General features: G+C 37.6%; 3 protein-coding genes across 6 annotated transcripts in view; 1 reads left to right on the top strand and 2 right to left on the bottom strand.

Annotated features, from left to right (window-relative positions):
- Positions 1-308: 308 nt before the first annotated feature.
- On the top strand, positions 309-5,702 carry LOC135211893 (uncharacterized). The gene is made up of 6 exons (XM_064245120.1): positions 309-432; positions 954-1,065; positions 1,911-2,038; positions 2,742-2,876; positions 3,075-3,223; positions 3,358-5,702. Exons 1-6 carry the CDS (start codon positions 430-432, stop codon positions 4,868-4,870), a joined length of 2,040 nt encoding a protein of 679 aa, XP_064101190.1. The 5' UTR covers positions 309-429; the 3' UTR covers positions 4,871-5,702.
- Positions 5,703-7,718: 2,016 nt separating this feature from the next.
- On the bottom strand, positions 7,719-12,658 carry LOC135211892 (uncharacterized). The gene is made up of 7 exons (XM_064245119.1): positions 12,142-12,658; positions 11,656-11,764; positions 11,200-11,280; positions 10,817-10,932; positions 10,157-10,297; positions 9,672-9,820; positions 7,719-8,934 (listed from the first exon to the last, which is right to left on the bottom strand). Exons 1-7 carry the CDS (start codon positions 12,142-12,144, stop codon positions 8,532-8,534), a joined length of 1,002 nt encoding a protein of 333 aa, XP_064101189.1. The 5' UTR covers positions 12,145-12,658; the 3' UTR covers positions 7,719-8,531.
- A 948-nt stretch (positions 12,659-13,606) lies between these two features.
- The window catches only part of LOC135212263 (uncharacterized), a 73,095-nt gene continuing 69,746 nt past the window's right edge, over positions 13,607-16,955 (bottom strand). For all 4 annotated transcript variants that reach the window (XM_064245707.1, XM_064245703.1, XM_064245704.1 and 1 more), the window contains exons 4-7: positions 16,305-16,438; positions 15,451-15,563; positions 14,983-15,125; positions 13,607-14,121 (exon numbers count right to left, since the gene is read on the bottom strand). In XM_064245707.1, coding sequence (XP_064101777.1) covers positions 14,003-14,121; positions 14,983-15,125; positions 15,451-15,563; positions 16,305-16,438 — 509 coding nt within the window. In that variant the 3' untranslated portion in view covers positions 13,607-14,002. The remainder of the gene's footprint in view (positions 14,122-14,982; positions 15,126-15,450; positions 15,564-16,304; positions 16,439-16,955) is intronic.

Raw genomic sequence — 16,955 nt, 5'->3', positions numbered from 1 at the left:
ATATATTTATATATATAGATATATATAGTATATATATAATATATATAGTATATATAAACGCCACATGCAGATTATGTCATGAAGGCCGGAAACCTACATGACATATTCATTTCCATGACTAATCCAATAATCCGTGGCAACGACCTATGTAAAAAAAAAAAACGCCTTAATGACATAGAACCAATTAAATAGAACAAAAATAATCCCGAACATGTCAGTTACCGAAGAAGGTCGTAACATGAGTCTAATCAACTGAAGATCGCCAAGCGATGTCCAAGACGTTGCTTGGTGTGAGGGTTCTCACGCAGAAGGAACCCAGCTGCCGTGGAGACAACACCTTCCTCTTCTTCCTTGGAGAGAGAGCGAGTTGAGTAGTGGCGGTTTCTGCGAGAGATATCGAGGCAGCAAGATAAGACTACTGGTTTCAAGATGGTACTAACGCTCTGCTAGTTAATTGTAACCGATTAGAAACCGGATTGGTTGATTAATAAGTTTTTGTATACCCCAAGGACAAGTTACAAGCAACAAGATGTTAACGCCTCTTCTAGACAAGCATTTGAAACATAGCCGTTTAGAAACCGGTTTGGTTGACTAATAGGTTTATATATAGCCACAGGAGAATACAGAAGCAACATAGGACTATATACTGGTTTAATGACATGTCCTTCAAACGATTCGTATCTCCAGCCTCAATAAAAACAAAAGAACTTATCATAAACATCAAAGCACTCTCGACTTGGTTTGAAAGACACGTAAAGCCGTTGTTCCCGTTGCTGAATAACCACCGGTTCCATGCAACGTAAAAACACCATACAGACAGTCTTTATCACAACACCAAAAAAATCATTATGAGACACTTTAGAAAATTAATTATAAAAAATTTCTTAGACAAGTAAGCGAAAAAACTTATTTCATTAAATAAAACTACTTTTTACCCTTAGACTTGTTTGCAGGATCGACTGGAAGTGGTAGCGTTTCTTCTGAGTCTACTCGTGAGAGGTGGAATCTCTACGGCCTTTGAGGGTTTACTGGCTATCGGCCCAGGACTTGTACCAGCCTTTAGATGTACGTAGATATGGCATAATTTTTTGATGGTTCTGAAAATTAAATTGAAAACAATAGTATGAACGAGTTATCAGAGAATATGCTGTAGAAGGGAAATGAATAAAACGGTGGCATAAATGATCTGAACAGACGAAAGGGAAAACTTTAAACGTAACCCAACCAAAGAAAAGCTAAAGATTCAGAAATAGAACTAAATGTAAACTATCAAATGCAGTTAGAACTGAGCAAAGTTTGGATATTATGGTTGACTTTTGGAGAGAGGCGTTGATTTATTTTAAAAGACAAAACGAGGGGGGAAAATCGGTGATAGGAAGATATATTGATTTGCTATTCTTCAGGACAGATGGATTATTAGCTTTTTTCTCTCGCTATGTGTGTTAAAGTAAATCAAAAAGACCTTTGTTTTCCTACCATTCTATAGTATATTCTTTCAGTTTAAGTAAATTAAATGTATACTTATTATATTCTATAACATTTGTATGCAGTATAAACTGCGTTATTCTTTCAAAAACAAAATTATTTCAGTTGAACAGTATGTGCAACTACGGGGAAAAAATCAACGTAACTGTATTCTTTTTTTTTTACCGTATCTTGCTTCACTTAAATGATTGGCATCGCAATTCCACTGTATATAATTATATATATATATATAATATATCTATATATATATATATATATATATATTATATATATATATATATAACAGCTTTTCAATTACCTATCTGAATCACACACATTGCTAAGCTGGTATTAGTACTATTAGTAAACGACTCCCATGACAACAAGAACTGTAGGTATCATCAAAACTGTAAACTTCCTTCACTTTTCTATCATTCGGTGACCAGCAACCAACAATTCCGAACCGTTGGAAAGCTACATGGCGTTGCTATCAGATCGAGTTACAAAGGACATCAAAGCAAGCGGTATGGACGGAATCCACATCAGCGCCTTCCAATTCCACTGTGATAAGAAGGTGAGTGTTCGTCGGTTGCTCGCTAGAGGGCAGCACCTGACGGAGTCCGATGAGGCTTCTCATATTTTGTAAAGTTTACGGTTATAAATGTCTTATTTCATACACGTAAGAAGGGTTAAATCAGGGACGTTTTTCATCATAAGTGATTAATTTATCAAGCAGAATTGTTGTACCGGTTTTGTCCCTTATGTTCACTCAGTGACCCTATTAAATTTATTAGGCTATAGCGTTAATTTCAGTTAATTATTCTCTCTCTCTCTCTCTCTCTCTCTCTCTCTCTCTCTCTCTCTCTCTCTCTTCTTCTTCTTCTTCTTCTTCTTCTTCTTCTTCTTCTTCTTCTTCTTCCAGGGACGGATCTAGAAAACTCATTGGAGCACTTAGTTTCACTGATATATATATATATATATATATATATATATATATATATATATATATATATATATATATATATATATATATATATATATATATATATATATATATATATATATATATACACCATAGTATTTGTTGTTGTAAATGTTGTAGTTTATGTTGTTGTTGAAATAATCATTATCTTAGAAAATTTTTGCTACTAATGATAATATATTAAAAAAAAAAACAATGTTCCATCATTCATAACTGTGTGGGGGGGTTGGGAGAAGTCTCGCCCCCCACCCTCCTCGCCTCCAATCCGTCACTGTCTTCCTCTTCTTTATTCCAGAGCGTTGTTGGTACTGGATTCATTGACGGGATACACGTGAGTGGGTTATCTAGCGTTGAACTTGAAGGGAAAGTGAGGAAGAGGGGTAACAAGGTTACGGAAATTGAAGTCGTAGGCATATACAACGACATGTTTGTAAGTATTCTTTACTTTGATTTACAAATACGGCAAAAATGGATAAAGACCAATGCTATTATATGTTACAACGTTCTGTGAGATATGACTATAGCCTATATTCCTCTCTAGACTCTCAGAAATGGTGTCTGTATGTCTCCTGTATTTCCGATAATTTCTCTACGAAAGGGAATTGATGATGTTGGTTATTCCTTACAGGGTACAGCCACTGGAAAACTCGTGGTGAACGATGAGACCTACGTTTTTGCCTCTGCTTTTATGTCCAAGAAGCAGAGATTCTGTGGTGTGCTTCTCCTAAACCACCGGACTTGCAAACTCAAATTGTCTGAGCTGAGAACAGAGATCACGTGAGTCGTTAGGCCTATAAAGATGTGCTATTATTCCTCCCTAGAAGTATATGAAATTACAATTAGTTACATATCTTTTGCACAGTTTTATATGACGTTTATAATCTTTATTGCATTTTCTTTTTTTATTTCAGCCCTTTCTCGTTCAAGCACAGCGGATTTAAGCTGGTCAAGAAAGTATTCAGCGTCTTCGAACTGCACATATGGTACTGGGTCACACGGGGTATTATAGAGAGGGACCCCAAGTTAAAGGAGCACATGAGCGAAGCCATAAACCACATCCCTCCTTCGCCAGGCCTGAAGGAGTTTCTCGACTGCAAGCAGAGCGAACAGAGCAACATCACCACAGAGTCCAGCAGCTTTGGCAGTATGCAGTCCAGCGAAGCCGGAGAGTCATCGGTGTTTTCCACTTCAGTGAACGGCAACCGCTTTCAGACGAGCAGTAGCAGCGGCGCCTATTCCAGCAACGGCGGCGCCAGGAACGTTGCCACGCTGACGGTGTCGTTCAGAACGACTCCGAAGAAGACCGTCGACAGTCACTTGCCCGAAAATACCGCCACCAGCCCGGCGACTGCGACTGCTCAGACTGATAGTAGTACTACTAATAGTACCATTCTCGTCAGTACGACGACTGAAAAGCCATTCACAGGTCGTCATTCATCACAGTCCGCTAATAATAAAAATACATCTATCACGACTTCTGCTCCATCCTCAACTGATGGTTCAGTTGATGGCACTTCGAAGCCGGAGGCAATGGTCTATTCAGCTGACAGCACTCCTCGACCGACATCGACTGACTCATTAGTCGAAGAAGCTTCGAAGCCAGAGCTTCATGACTATTCAGTCGAGAGCACCGATAGCACCTCGAAAGCACCGTCAACTGACTCTTCAGTTGATGACACTTCAAAGTCAATATCAACTGACTCTTCAGTTGATGGCACTTCAAAATCACCACCAACTGACTACTCAATTGATGACACTCCTAAGCCACTAACAACTGACCCTTCAGTTGATGACACTTCGAAACCAGAACCTAATACCTACTCAGTTGATAGCACATCGAAACCATCGCCAACTGGCTCTGCAGTTGATAGCACTTTGAAACCAGAGCCAATGGTCTATTCAGCTGGCTACACTCCTAAACCATCACCAACAGACTCTTCAGTTGATAAGACTTCGAAGCCAGAGGCTAACGTCTATTCAGTTGATAGCACCTGGAAAGCATCACCAACAACTGACTCTTCTGCAGATAGCACTTCGAAGCCAGAGGCTAACGTCTATTCAGTTGATAGCACCTGGAAAGCATCACCAACAACGGACTCTTCTGCAGATAGCACTTCGAAACCAGAGGCTAACGTCTATTCAGTTGATAGCACCTGGAAACCGTCACCAACAACTGACTCTTCTGCAGATAGCACTTCGAAGCCAGAGCCAAATTCAGCAGCTAGCACTTCGAAGCCACCATCAACTGTCTCTCCAGTTGAAAGCACTACGAAACTCACTCCAACGGTCTCTCCAGTTGAAGTCACCTCAGTCGAAAGCACTTCGAAGCCATCACCAAAGATCTCTGCAGTTTATACCACCTCGAAGCCATCAACAACTATCTCCTCACTTAATGAGACTACGACATCAATGCCATCGGTCTAATAAGCTGATAAACGTCCATCCAAGCGTAGTCGACGAAATTCTTCCAGAAAAAAAAATTGTTTATTTAGACCCATTCAGCCTCTCCTTCGAATATCTATAGCGGAGTAACTCCCAAAACTTTAGATTGATAGAAGACATAAAATCATTCACTCCACGGTCTACTATTTTGACCGACAAAATTGTTTCAGAAAGTAAGATTTATTTAGACCAGGGGTTCTTAACCTTTTGATAACACGAGACCCACAATGAATTGTCCAACATGGTTCCATACCCTCTTTGCTCAAGTCCACTTAAGTCCTGTTTGTTGATAATATAACTTAATATGTTTAGTTTAATACATACTTTAGGTATGAATAGAACATACAAGAAAATAGAAAGCATTGATATTTTATATAGTTATATTTACAAAATGCACCCATGTATACATTGACACATTAAAATAAAAAATATTCAAATATCCAGAGATTAAGTCCCATACCCCCAGCATGTGGTTCTCATATCCCCAATGGGTATGGATACCCCACCTCTCCCCCGGTAAGAACCCTTGATTTAGACCCATTCAGCCTCTCTTGAGGATGTTCTTTGGTGGAGTAACATAAACTTGTGAGGAAAGTCATGATAACTTACAGAACTCTTTCCCGGTAATTTGAAAATGAAATATAAATTGGTATAAAAATATTGTAGATTAAAACAATGTAAAAATAATTTGACTTATAAAATTTATAGTTGTGTTTACAACAGAGGCTCTGATATTATTTGTTTAATTTGAGGCACCAAGATTGTAAACATAGGGATAATCAAACGGTAATAATAAAATCAGATTCAAAAGGAATTCACTCGTTTTATTTTCCATATTTTGGATGTGCCCAATTCTCTCTCTCTCTCTCTCTCTCTCTCTCTCTCTCTCTCTCTCTCTCTCTCTCTCGTATTTTTATAGTAGGAAGTATTATCCAGAGGAATTACGTGACAAATATGTTATTAATATGCAAGAAATCCATAAACTTCCAGATTATACAGAAATGTCCATAAATAACCTGAATATCCGGAATATCTAGAAATATCCATAAATATGCATAATTGCCATAAATACCCATAACTATCCAGCATGTCCAGATATATCCAGATACATCCAGAATATCTAAAAATATCCAGAAATATTCTGAGACATGCAGAGAACCCAGAATATAATTTTCAGAAATTATATCCAGAACATCCAACATCATCCAGAAATATCCAGAATATCAGGAACCATAGATTTCCAGAATATCCATAAATATCCATAAATATACATTCAGAAATATACGGAAAAACATCCTGAAAATCCAGAAATATCCTGAATGTCCATAAATGTCCAGAATATTAAGAAAACTTTCCCGCCATTCTAATTTCTATCGTAATAAAGATAAAAATATTTACCATATATTTCCCCCATCTTTGATGTCATTAAACGGATTATATATTACCCTTTTTTCGCAAATCAGATAATACGTATATTATTATGTCGGTAAACATAGATTGCTCTGTGTCACTACATAGAATGGTTATGTTCTGTAGAATCGTCTGTAGGTTTTTCTAGTAATTATCGAATGTACCGATGGCTTTATAGTGCATTTTGGTGGGTTTAAAGTACCTGCCTTTTTTTTTCATTTTGCTGACATTTTGAAGTAAAGTAAGATTAAGAATAGTCGACAATGAACCAAGTACTACACCTGTTTGAAACAAAGTTTAGATCTCTTCGCAGTATTTTATTATTAACATTCTCCTTCCAACTACTCTAGTTATTCTCTCCGTCTGCTTTTTCCACCATATTCTGCCGATTTCGCATTTCTGCTATGAACCTTTCTATGGACAAAGCTTCATAATATATCTCTGGTCCAAATGACGGTGTGATTTTGGAAGTTGAAAAAAAAATATTAGGGTGATTTGGCAACTTGTCGCTGACACATCACCAACGCGTTCGATAAAAGTCAACGACTTATCGTAAGCTTATCCAGTATTTGCCTAAAGATTCGTTCGTCACTGACGGTCTGGTCACCGGCTTGTTTTCAATATGTTTGCGATGAGTTGGCGACCAGTGTTGATGACATGTATTTTATAGTTGTGTGAGGGTAGCGTTGGAATGTGATTCTAGGAGTTAAAGATGAAGATACTAATGTTGTTCATTCATTTACTTTACATCCTCAGATCTTAAAAATGACCGAGGCTACAAGGCTGCAAATTGCCATGTTGATCATCCACCTTCCAATCATCAAACGTACCAAATTGCAGCCCTCTAGCCTCAGTATTTATGATTTTATTTAAGGTTAGAGTTAGCCAAAATCGTGCGTCTGGCAACGATATAGGCTAGGTCACCGCCGTGCCATAGTTAAAGTTTCATGGGTCGTGACTCATACGGCATTATATGGAGACCACCTAAAGATAGACCTATTTTCGTTAACCTTGATTATACAATGTACAGAAAACTCGATTGCGCATTTTCTACTTGTTTTGTTCCATGTCTGAAGTGTACCAGGTATCAGCTATAGTTCGCATTGTTGTTATAGTTCATGTATAATCTATGGTTCCAAAGTTGATAGTGAAATATAGATATTTCTGACCAAAGGTATTTGTATAGAAAGTTATATTTTTTTAGTTTCTATAAACCGTGTAACTTAGTTTAGGATGCAGACAAAATAATGCTTCATTATATTCTTTTATTGATGTTCTAAATATTTTTCACGTCATACATATATAATTTGCTTTTAATCTATCTTACTTAATAGTTTTTCATTTGACATCAAAAGATCACTTGGAAATACATGTTTATATATATATATATATATATATAATATATATACTATAGGTTTTACATTACACATATCAAAATACCGCTCTTTCAGTTAGTAAGTGTGAACGGAATCAACTGAATCTTGATGGTAAGTAACAATGATAATAATAAATATTAATTATGCATCAATCACACATGAAATGGACAAAAAGATGTCAGTATTTATGCAATGCAGACAGAGCTGGAATAAGGAATTCTGTTAGCTGGCCTTCAGAGTAAAATGCTTGAGCATTGTGTATGTTATATGTATTATTACTTCATTTTAAAAAGAAGAGAATATGTGTGTTTCAATTTGGACACCATATATACCTTGCAGTATATCCACAGAGCATTCAAGGCAGGTCTATGGTGATAAGATATAATATGCCAGTATATACTACGTAAGTCTCCCGTTAGTGTTGTTTGTCGGTTCCATAATCAATTTCTCAAACTGGATATTAGTTTTGTGTGTTTTTATATTTTTGTTGTTATTATTCTACTTAATGGTACAAATGCAAGAAGCTAGCAGAGTCTAATAGCCAGCAGATAGTCTAAAGGCCAGCAGACAGTCTACAGACCAATAGGCAGTCTAAAAGCCAGCAGACAGTCTAAAGGCCTAGCAGACAGTCTAAAAACCAATAGACAGCCTCAAGGTCAGCAGACAATCTGAAGACCAATAGGCAGTCTAAAAGCCAGCAGATAGTCTCAAGGTCAGCAGACAATCTGAAGACCAATAGGCAGTTTAAAAGCCAGCAGATAGTCTCAAGGCCAGCAGAGTCTAATGGCCAATAGACCGTCTAAAAACCTAGCAGACAATCTAAGGCCTAGCAGAAAATCTAGAAGCCAGCAGACAGCCTAAAAGCCAGCCTTGGGTTGAACAGTAACAGTCTTAGCAGGCAGGACGCTAGCAAACGCCTCGTCGTTCAGCACCCTTCCAGACGAGTCGAACGAAGACGACTTGTGAGACTCCTCCGGGTACGCCGAAGAAGAAGGACTATTCGAGGGCACGACGGCCGAGGGGCCAGCCGTCGTCGGGATTATACAGCCGAGGGAGGTGCTCCTCAGGTCCTCAGGGACCGGGTTGGTGTCGAGGACGTCCTGGATCAACTCCTTAGTCCCGACGAAGAACTTCTGGGTCTCGGTGACCGAGAGCGTTTTGTTGGCGAAGAGGAGGCTGACTCTGTAGAAGGCGGAGAGCAGGTTCGAGAGTTTGTTGGCCAGGCGTCCCTTGCGACACACTCTGGTGGACTTCATCTGGCTGGAAAGGAAGAGAACGACGCACTGAGAGTATTAAGAAGGAAAAGATAATATTTTTGTATAGTGTTTTTACGTTGCATGGAACCAGTAAGGTTATTCAGCAACGGGACCAACGGCTTTGCGTGACTTCCGAACCACGTCGAGGTTCGTGAACTTCTATCACCAGAGATACACATCTCTCACATCTCAATGGAATGCCCGAGAATCGAACTCGCTGTTAACGAGGTGGCACGCCAAAACCATACCGACAACGTCACTGAGGCGTAGGAAAAGATAATGCTGGTAAATCTTGTTTAAATTACATAAAAACTGACGTAGATGTGAAAAGATAATCAAAGGAAATAATCCACATAAACTTATTTTACTCAAATATGATGACTGACTCTAAACTTAGGAGAAATATATAGAGAAATGAAATTAAATCAGTAGAAAAATGTAACGTGATTAAACTTGAATTGATCGTCAAAGATGTTCTAAGTTAATAAAGATTATTATTAAGATATCGTATAGAAGTTATCAGTTCATCGAACCCTTAAACCGTTCGTAAACCTAAACAATTGAAGCACAGAAGATAATCCCTGCCAAAATCATAAGAACCCAACACAAGTAACCAAAAAAAAAAAAAAAAAAAAAAAAGATGCCCCGAACAAAACCGATAACGGCGAACGACAAAAACCAGCCAGAATTAACCAAAAATCGTTTAATAAAATGAAAATCCAACTTAATGAAAGTCCTTACAAGTATCTTATCTCGGACGTTCCCACACTCAGGCTGCAGGATCGACGGTCCAAGATCAAGGAAGTAGCGATCAGAGGTCCGACAGTCTCTCCGTCGACGATCAGTTCGGAATTCACGCCGTCCTTCGTCAACGTGCCTCTGGCTTCGGCCTGGTGAAGGCGGAGTAGACTTAGATGGACTGGTTACACGCATACGCACACCACACTTACGTACGTACATACATTATTATATAATGTGTGTGTGTGTATATATATATATATATTAAATATATACGTATGTATACATGTAGCTATTTATATATATATATATATATATATATATATATATATATATATCTATATATATGTATATATATATATATATATAAAGAGAGAGAGAGAGAGAGAGAGAGAGAATAAAACCTGTAACTCCTGTCCTTAGAATGCGCGCCTGAGCAAATTTATTCAACGGTGAAACCGAGTGTATTCGCCAACTCATCAACTCACTTCTATCTCCTTGAAGTAACCCGCTATCTTTATTCCAGCAACCTCTCCACTGACATCCTTGAGGAGTTGGCCCTTCTCAATTACTATTTTGGATAGGTCCTCTAGCGTTATCTTGGGAACGAGTATCTCGTAAGAGCCAATCTGCAAAAGGAGTAATAATAATAATAATAATAACAACTGTATTTGTAGATATCCCTTTGCAACGGCTCCCTGATCAATAGCTCCCAGATATGCAGCTTAGAAGTAGTAGTAGTAGTAGTAGTAGTAGTAGTAGTAATAGTCAGGATAACCCTTTGAAATGGCTCCCTGCTCAGTAACTGTCTCAGATATACAGCATAGTAGTAGTAGCATTGCTTGTAGTGATCAGGATTTGCCTATGTAACGGCTCCCTGCTCTATGGTTACAACATAGTACTTGTAGTAGTAACAGTAGTTAGGATTTGCCTTTAGAACGGCTTACTGATAGAAAATAGCAGTTTTGATCAACCTCTGCAACGGCTCCTCTAGAAAATCATCAGGTTGGTCCTGGTTTCCACTCGAAATTAGTACTCTTAATATTCAGAGCGGTAGTAAATTAATAAGAAGAAACTCAGGTAACTTAACATGGCCACTTTATTCTGTTCAAAAAACCTCACCAAACCTTCCAGCGCACGGAACAGACCTCGGCCTGGAATCCAGGTATCACGATCTTGCGCGGGATGGCGTCTCGAAGCTTCTTCTCGATGTGCTTCGATAGATTTTCCAGGTACTTATCCAAGGCTTTATCGTTGTTCTCATCTGATGGATAAGGCGTTCGATATAACAAGAATATAATATAGGGCTGATGTTCCTTAAAAACTCCATAAAAAGAAAGTTAAATTCTATTTAGGCTATATTATTTGAAATTGAAGTAAGACGGCACTGCTTAGGCCTATGCGTTCAAAGGAAATCGGACTCCACATTGAATGTCCAACTATAACAATAAGCAACTATCATCTTTAGATGTAAATATTTTTATGCTTTTACAATCGATCCATAAACTAGAATTATGTAAAACTACTTTACCTCCACCTCGTTGGTTAACGACAAACTCGCTGACTTCATTCCTGGTCGGTTTACCAGGGTAGTTCACGCAAAAGGCTTTCTCTGTTTGATAAAATTGCCAATATTTAGACAAACAACTATATATATATATATATATATATATATATATATATATATATATATATATATATATTATATATATATATAAAACAGGGAAGTTGTATGTTACTGAACTTAAAACAACAATGATGAATTAGATTCAACGTGACGATTTAAGATCTATTTGTCTTTTATAAATGCTGATAACATCATCGAAATAAGAAGTCTCGATATAGGCCTATTGCTCTTTGCAATAGTATATTACTAATTGAAATCTTAGATTAATGTCTACAGAATCTTGGTGTCTCTCGAAATACACATTTTCTTTTCATTTTTGTTTTTCGCTAGACCAAAATTCAGTGTTGTCCATCAACTTACCTTTACGAACGAATCCGTCTGCCTTTAGGCCTAGTGGCTCTTCCAGTGACATGGAAAGCCCTCCTTCCGCAAGAAGAACCACAGCTAACACCATTGCTTGAAGTCCGCCCTGTATTCAGGAAAATAAAAAATAAAAACAATCCGTTCAAATTTCATTAAACTATCTACAAGAAACTGAGACTGCGCATTCTTCTCTGCATGTTACTTAAATACGAGTAGCGATGAACCGTTATAAAGTGAGACAAGCTTTTTTTTGTAACTCATGTGGCAAAGGTCTTTGTAATTCTGAACTCACATCTACGGTTTTAGAATTTATCAATGTAAAAGAGTGGTGGAAAGTTACTGGCTCACAGAAATTACAATAAAGCTAAAAATAGCTTTATCTAATTTCCTAGACCGATTAGTTCATTCCTCCACAAAAATTTCAGTAATTGAGATCTTTTATTGGCCACGAAATAGTTCAAACCATGAACTGGGTAATATTACCATTTTCACGTCTCAGAAATTGTCGAGGTTCTTCTTCATTCGAGGAGAAACTGGACGTTGAACAAGCTGGCGTTCTGGTCTTTCTGACGCCGGAGTTCTGCGAACCGCCTTGATAAGAGACGGAGCCACGCCTCTGCCGAGATTTAACTGACAATCTGCTTGCTCTCATTTTCGGAGTTTTAAAATCTATTTCCGTTCTTTTCCTAATCTAATTACATACATCCTGCATCATTTACATTAGTCATTGCGAGATGCCGTTAATGGATACCGAAGTATGTTGAGAACCCATTAACAAACATTGGTTTTCTTGTTTTTTTATAAGCATAATTAGCCAAAGGGTACATACATTTAAGATGAGTCTAGTAATGCATTCAGACGAAGAGGTTTAGCTCGTGTTCATGTTTATAAGATACAAAAACCAAGAAATATGATATACTAAACATGGCAGGAAGGAGCTTTATATATAGAGAATAGCAAGGGATTCAAGATGCCAATTATTTTATAGGAAGAAATTTGATAAACTGACTGCAGACCTTCGGGGATTTGAAAACGTTAAGTCTCGCGTTGTAAGGAGAAACAACAGACGAAATTCATAGAAATTGACGCAATAGTAAGAGTTAAGGGATGAAACGCATATTGAAGCGTTTCAAGATTGACTGTTGCCACAAGGAGGTTCCCAGATTTCTTTATCAAGCCACCACAGGCTTTTAAAACCCTCCTCGGTAGACTGATGTCAGGAGTGAAAAGTGAGTGTTTTGATATCTTTAACCAGTCAGTGAGATATCTTTGATTATTTCTCTTCTTTAACGCTTTTTTTTTTCTCGTAATGAAGTTGTATATCTCTCAGTGATATCTTAAGCTATCATCTCTCGCGCTCAAATTTGAGATTTTAGGCCTATGTAGCTCACCAACCATTTTTTTTTTTTTACATTCTTTAATTTACTTTGCTTTCACAGATAATCGAGAGGATGCACTTTTTTAAATCGTTAATATCATAAACATTAAGGATAGTGATGTTCAGTAAATTCAGGCTAGAACTTGATAAGCCTTAAATGAAAGCCATATTTTGTATATGAACAACACCCATACTGTCTCACGCTAAAAGCAATTCTTCTTCTGCCAAACTTACCTGTACATCCTGAAATAAATAACACTAATGCTGTGCATTACATATTTAATTAAAGGTTAATGGACTTGAAAAGTCTTAATTAGATTATCTATATACCTCAAGTCACCAAAAAAGAATAAAGTTTTTGTGGGATGAATTGGTAATTTATTCAGAGCACATAATTACTACACAAAGTCACGAGTAGTAGAAGTTAGTTTTTTTGTTAGCTCAATCTAACAAGTTGGTATAATTATGCTAAGACGTACCAAATATATATATATATATATATATATATATATATATATATATATATATATATATATATATATATATATATATAATTTTCTATTCTGTCAGTTTAGAATTATAATAAAAAAAACTAGTTTTTTATTATTTGTCTCAAATTATCGATTTCTTCAAAGAATTGCCTATACTTTCCAATACACCATTACCACAGTAGATACCTGTTTTTATAGATGTTTAAGATTCTAAGGAATGCTATTCATCTCTCTCTCTCTCTTCTAAAATATATGTAAGAAAAAGAATAGCTCTCTCAATTTTCTTAATGTTAGCAAGGTCTAAAGTGTTAATTTTCCTTGTGCGTGTCCTCCTAATTCAAAAATGAACATCTTATTCGTATTAAAACGAAAATCTTGTTTTCATTGAAACAGTCAAATGACGGTGTTTTATTCAGCGGCGGTATACTCTGGAGTGTCAAGAGAGGCGGTGTACGACTTCTGAGAACGACTTCGTCTATAGGTCTAATATAGGCCCGGGAACCGTAACGTTCCTGGCGAGGAGAAGTTCCTTCCTATGGGCCACCCTCTCCTTCATAATGTCCTTCAGGCTGCGGCGGATGTCCCAGAGTGTGACTGGAAAAGATAGTAATAATAGTAACAGTAATATCAAGCGTTTAGGTGAATCGGTAGCCGCCCTCCCCACTTTCCTGGTTATAAAACGAAGAAGTTCTGTCTCCCTCGCTACGTGATTTTGCTCAAAAATCAGATCAGGATATAAATTTAGGGACACTGATATCCCCTAACAGAAAACTGGGAGAATATAAACGGATAGCCCTCAAAATTAAGTGTTCTTAACCTGGAAAACGATGGATGTCAAAGCTAAGTAGCGCGGCTCTGCCTCAGTTATGAAGAAGAAGAAATGGAAGGGAGTTGGCGTTGGAGTAAAAGTAAAGTAGAAATATTGAATTGTATCTAATTTAGAAATGTTTGTAATTTTTCGGGGTCATTTTGGTTGCAAAAAGGGATAATAGACATGAAATAAAATTAACATTTTGAAGTAACGTAAAGCAAAGTTATACTAAATAATGAGTTAAGTAAATAATTGAGGGAATGAAGCTTTGCGCCTCATAAAGTGTATGTGCCCGCAATTGTGTTCGTGGAGTGAGTGCTTAGGAACCAGGAACCATCTTGAACTGGTGTTGATCTTTCGCGAATATAACAAACAATATCCTCAGGCAATTATCGTGAATCGTTGTTCTTCTAAAGTAACTTGAATTTCAAGCGGACTGTGAGATTTAGACCTACAAATACATATAGGCCTAAATAGCGTCCTTCAGGCCTTCACTAAGTATGGAGCGTTGCCATCGGGAGGTTATACTTTTTTAATAAGAGTGAAAACCTGTCAAGAGAGAAATTATTAATATTATTCAGAAGATGAAACTTATTCATGGAATAAAGGACCTCTGGAACTGAGAACTACAGTAATCAGCTTACTGAGCAAATTCATGTCGAACCCTACTTCCTGGCGATCCGAGTCACCTGACACCGAGTAGAATGTGGCTGTGAAACTCAGTTCGGTATCGTCCATCCTCATCATCAGAGCGCCGTAGTTGGAAATATACACATCGCACAGCGTACTGCGGTAACAAAAGAAAATTAAATTTATTTGTAGCTCTTACATAAAGCAGTCTGTTTGAAATTGTGGGGGTATGAAAGAAAAAAAAAAAAAAGACGTACGCATGCACTATGAACAACCGAAGAGAGAATGTCGACCCAACTACGGAACTTTACGTAGATTAAACATCAACTTCGAAAACGTACATACAATTGTGGTCTTTATACTTATATCGCTATCGTGTACAAGCAAATTGTTGTGCACTTCTTGGAGCGTCACAAATGAATGGGTCAATCTTTCCTTACGCGTAAAATAAAAATTAAAATATAAATCCCTGTGCGTCTTACTCAGGATTGGAGATATCTCCCTCCACTACCAGCCGATCGTAATTGCAGTTGGAGTCGTCGTAGATTTTGGAGTCGGAAGAGAAACTTATGTCCACAGTACCCGGATTCTCCAGCTGCAAAGTTTAGGAAAACGATGAGCACGCTATATCATTATTCATTTAATTAATTAATTGTGGCCAGCATTGTCTGTACTTATCATCATTATTTTTCGTACTAGAATCAAAGAAAGGGCATTTATAAAATCTATACTATATGGTCCAACTTTGGTTCAATAAAATAAAAACTACTGAGGCTTTTAAAGGGCTGTAATTTTTGGTATGTTTGATGATTGTGATAGGAGAGTGGATGATCAACACAGCAATTTGCAGCCCTCTAGCCTTAGTAGTTTTTAAGATCTGAGGGCGGGCAGAAAAAGCCGTCACAATAGTTTCTTTTTACACAAAACGAAAACAGGAAAGTCCACTGGACATTTTCTCTGGGGGGAAGTCCATCAACTAGAAACATCACGAAAATAGAAAAGTCCAAAGAACAATGTCTGCTGATGATCAGTACCCACGCACAAACGAATCAGTGATGCCAACCCCTCTCACTCTACGTCCCCTACAGGAAACGAAAAATTACCCTACATACATAAAAAAAATGACCCCAACATTCAGCGGCTATGATGATAAATAAATCTTTAGATTATGTTTATATGCAATATCATGAATACTAATAAGCGTATTGATCTAAACTTACCTAGTTACAATTACCCTACACTTAAAAATATTGACCTGCCGTCTAAGATTATGTCCATATTACCCTACGCGTAGGGTAATTACCCTACAGTTAGCAACACTAAAGCGAATACTCACGTAAACATTGAGGACACAAGTGCACCCGTCGGGGTAATAATTCGGATAATTGGGCGACTTCCAGTGCAGGGTGAAAGTTTCAGCATTGTAGTTATCGAGATTGAGGTGGATGTCTTCGCTGCAGCTGCCACAACCTGGAAGATAAGAGATGGTGTCCGCCATACTCGGAAAATCATCAGAGTACGCACTCCATCGAGAGAGCGAACCTATTCGCTAGCTTTCGCATTCACCGTAAGGGGCGGGGGTGGGGGGTTGTGGCGCTAGCGCCGCCAGTGCACCTCATGCTATGCACTGTAGGCATTACTAGAGGGGGTTCCTAGCGTCTCCGCTTTTTAGCCTTTTACTTTTATGGATAGTCTTAAACAGATTTGAGGACTAGTCAATGGATAGTCTTAAACAGATTTATAGGGACTATGTAATGGATAGTTTTAAACGGATTAATAGGACTAGGTGATGGATAGTCTTAAACAGATTATAGGACTAGTCAATGGATAGTCTTAAGCAAATTATAGTACTAGGTAATGGATAGTCTTAAACAGATTTAAGAACTATAGTTAATGGATAGTCATAAACAGATTTTAGAACTATAGTTAATGGATAGTCTTAAACAGATTTTGAAACTATAGTAATGGATGGTCTTGAACAGATTTG

Source organism: Macrobrachium nipponense, chromosome 40 (assembly GCF_015104395.2).
Source record: "Macrobrachium nipponense isolate FS-2020 chromosome 40, ASM1510439v2, whole genome shotgun sequence".
In the NCBI taxonomy this organism is placed as follows: domain Eukaryota; kingdom Metazoa; phylum Arthropoda; class Malacostraca; order Decapoda; family Palaemonidae; genus Macrobrachium; species Macrobrachium nipponense.
Note: the sequence above shows the minus strand (reverse complement) of the source record. Positions and strands in the feature narration are given on the sequence as shown.

Bases quoted from the DNA above. Each gene is read 5' to 3' on its own strand.
- LOC135211893 (XM_064245120.1), top strand. The intron at 2,039-2,741 runs GTGAGTGTTCGT...TCTTTATTCCAG, and splicing joins AATTCCACTGTGATAAGAAG to AGCGTTGTTGGTACTGGATT. The intron at 2,877-3,074 runs GTAAGTATTCTT...TATTCCTTACAG, and splicing joins GCATATACAACGACATGTTT to GGTACAGCCACTGGAAAACT.
- LOC135211892 (XM_064245119.1), bottom strand. The intron at 11,281-11,655 runs GTAAGTTGATGG...TTTATCAAACAG, and splicing joins AGACGGATTCGTTCGTAAAG to AGAAAGCCTTTTGCGTGAAC. The intron at 10,933-11,199 runs GTAAAGTAGTTT...CTTATCCATCAG, and splicing joins CGTTAACCAACGAGGTGGAG to ATGAGAACAACGATAAAGCC.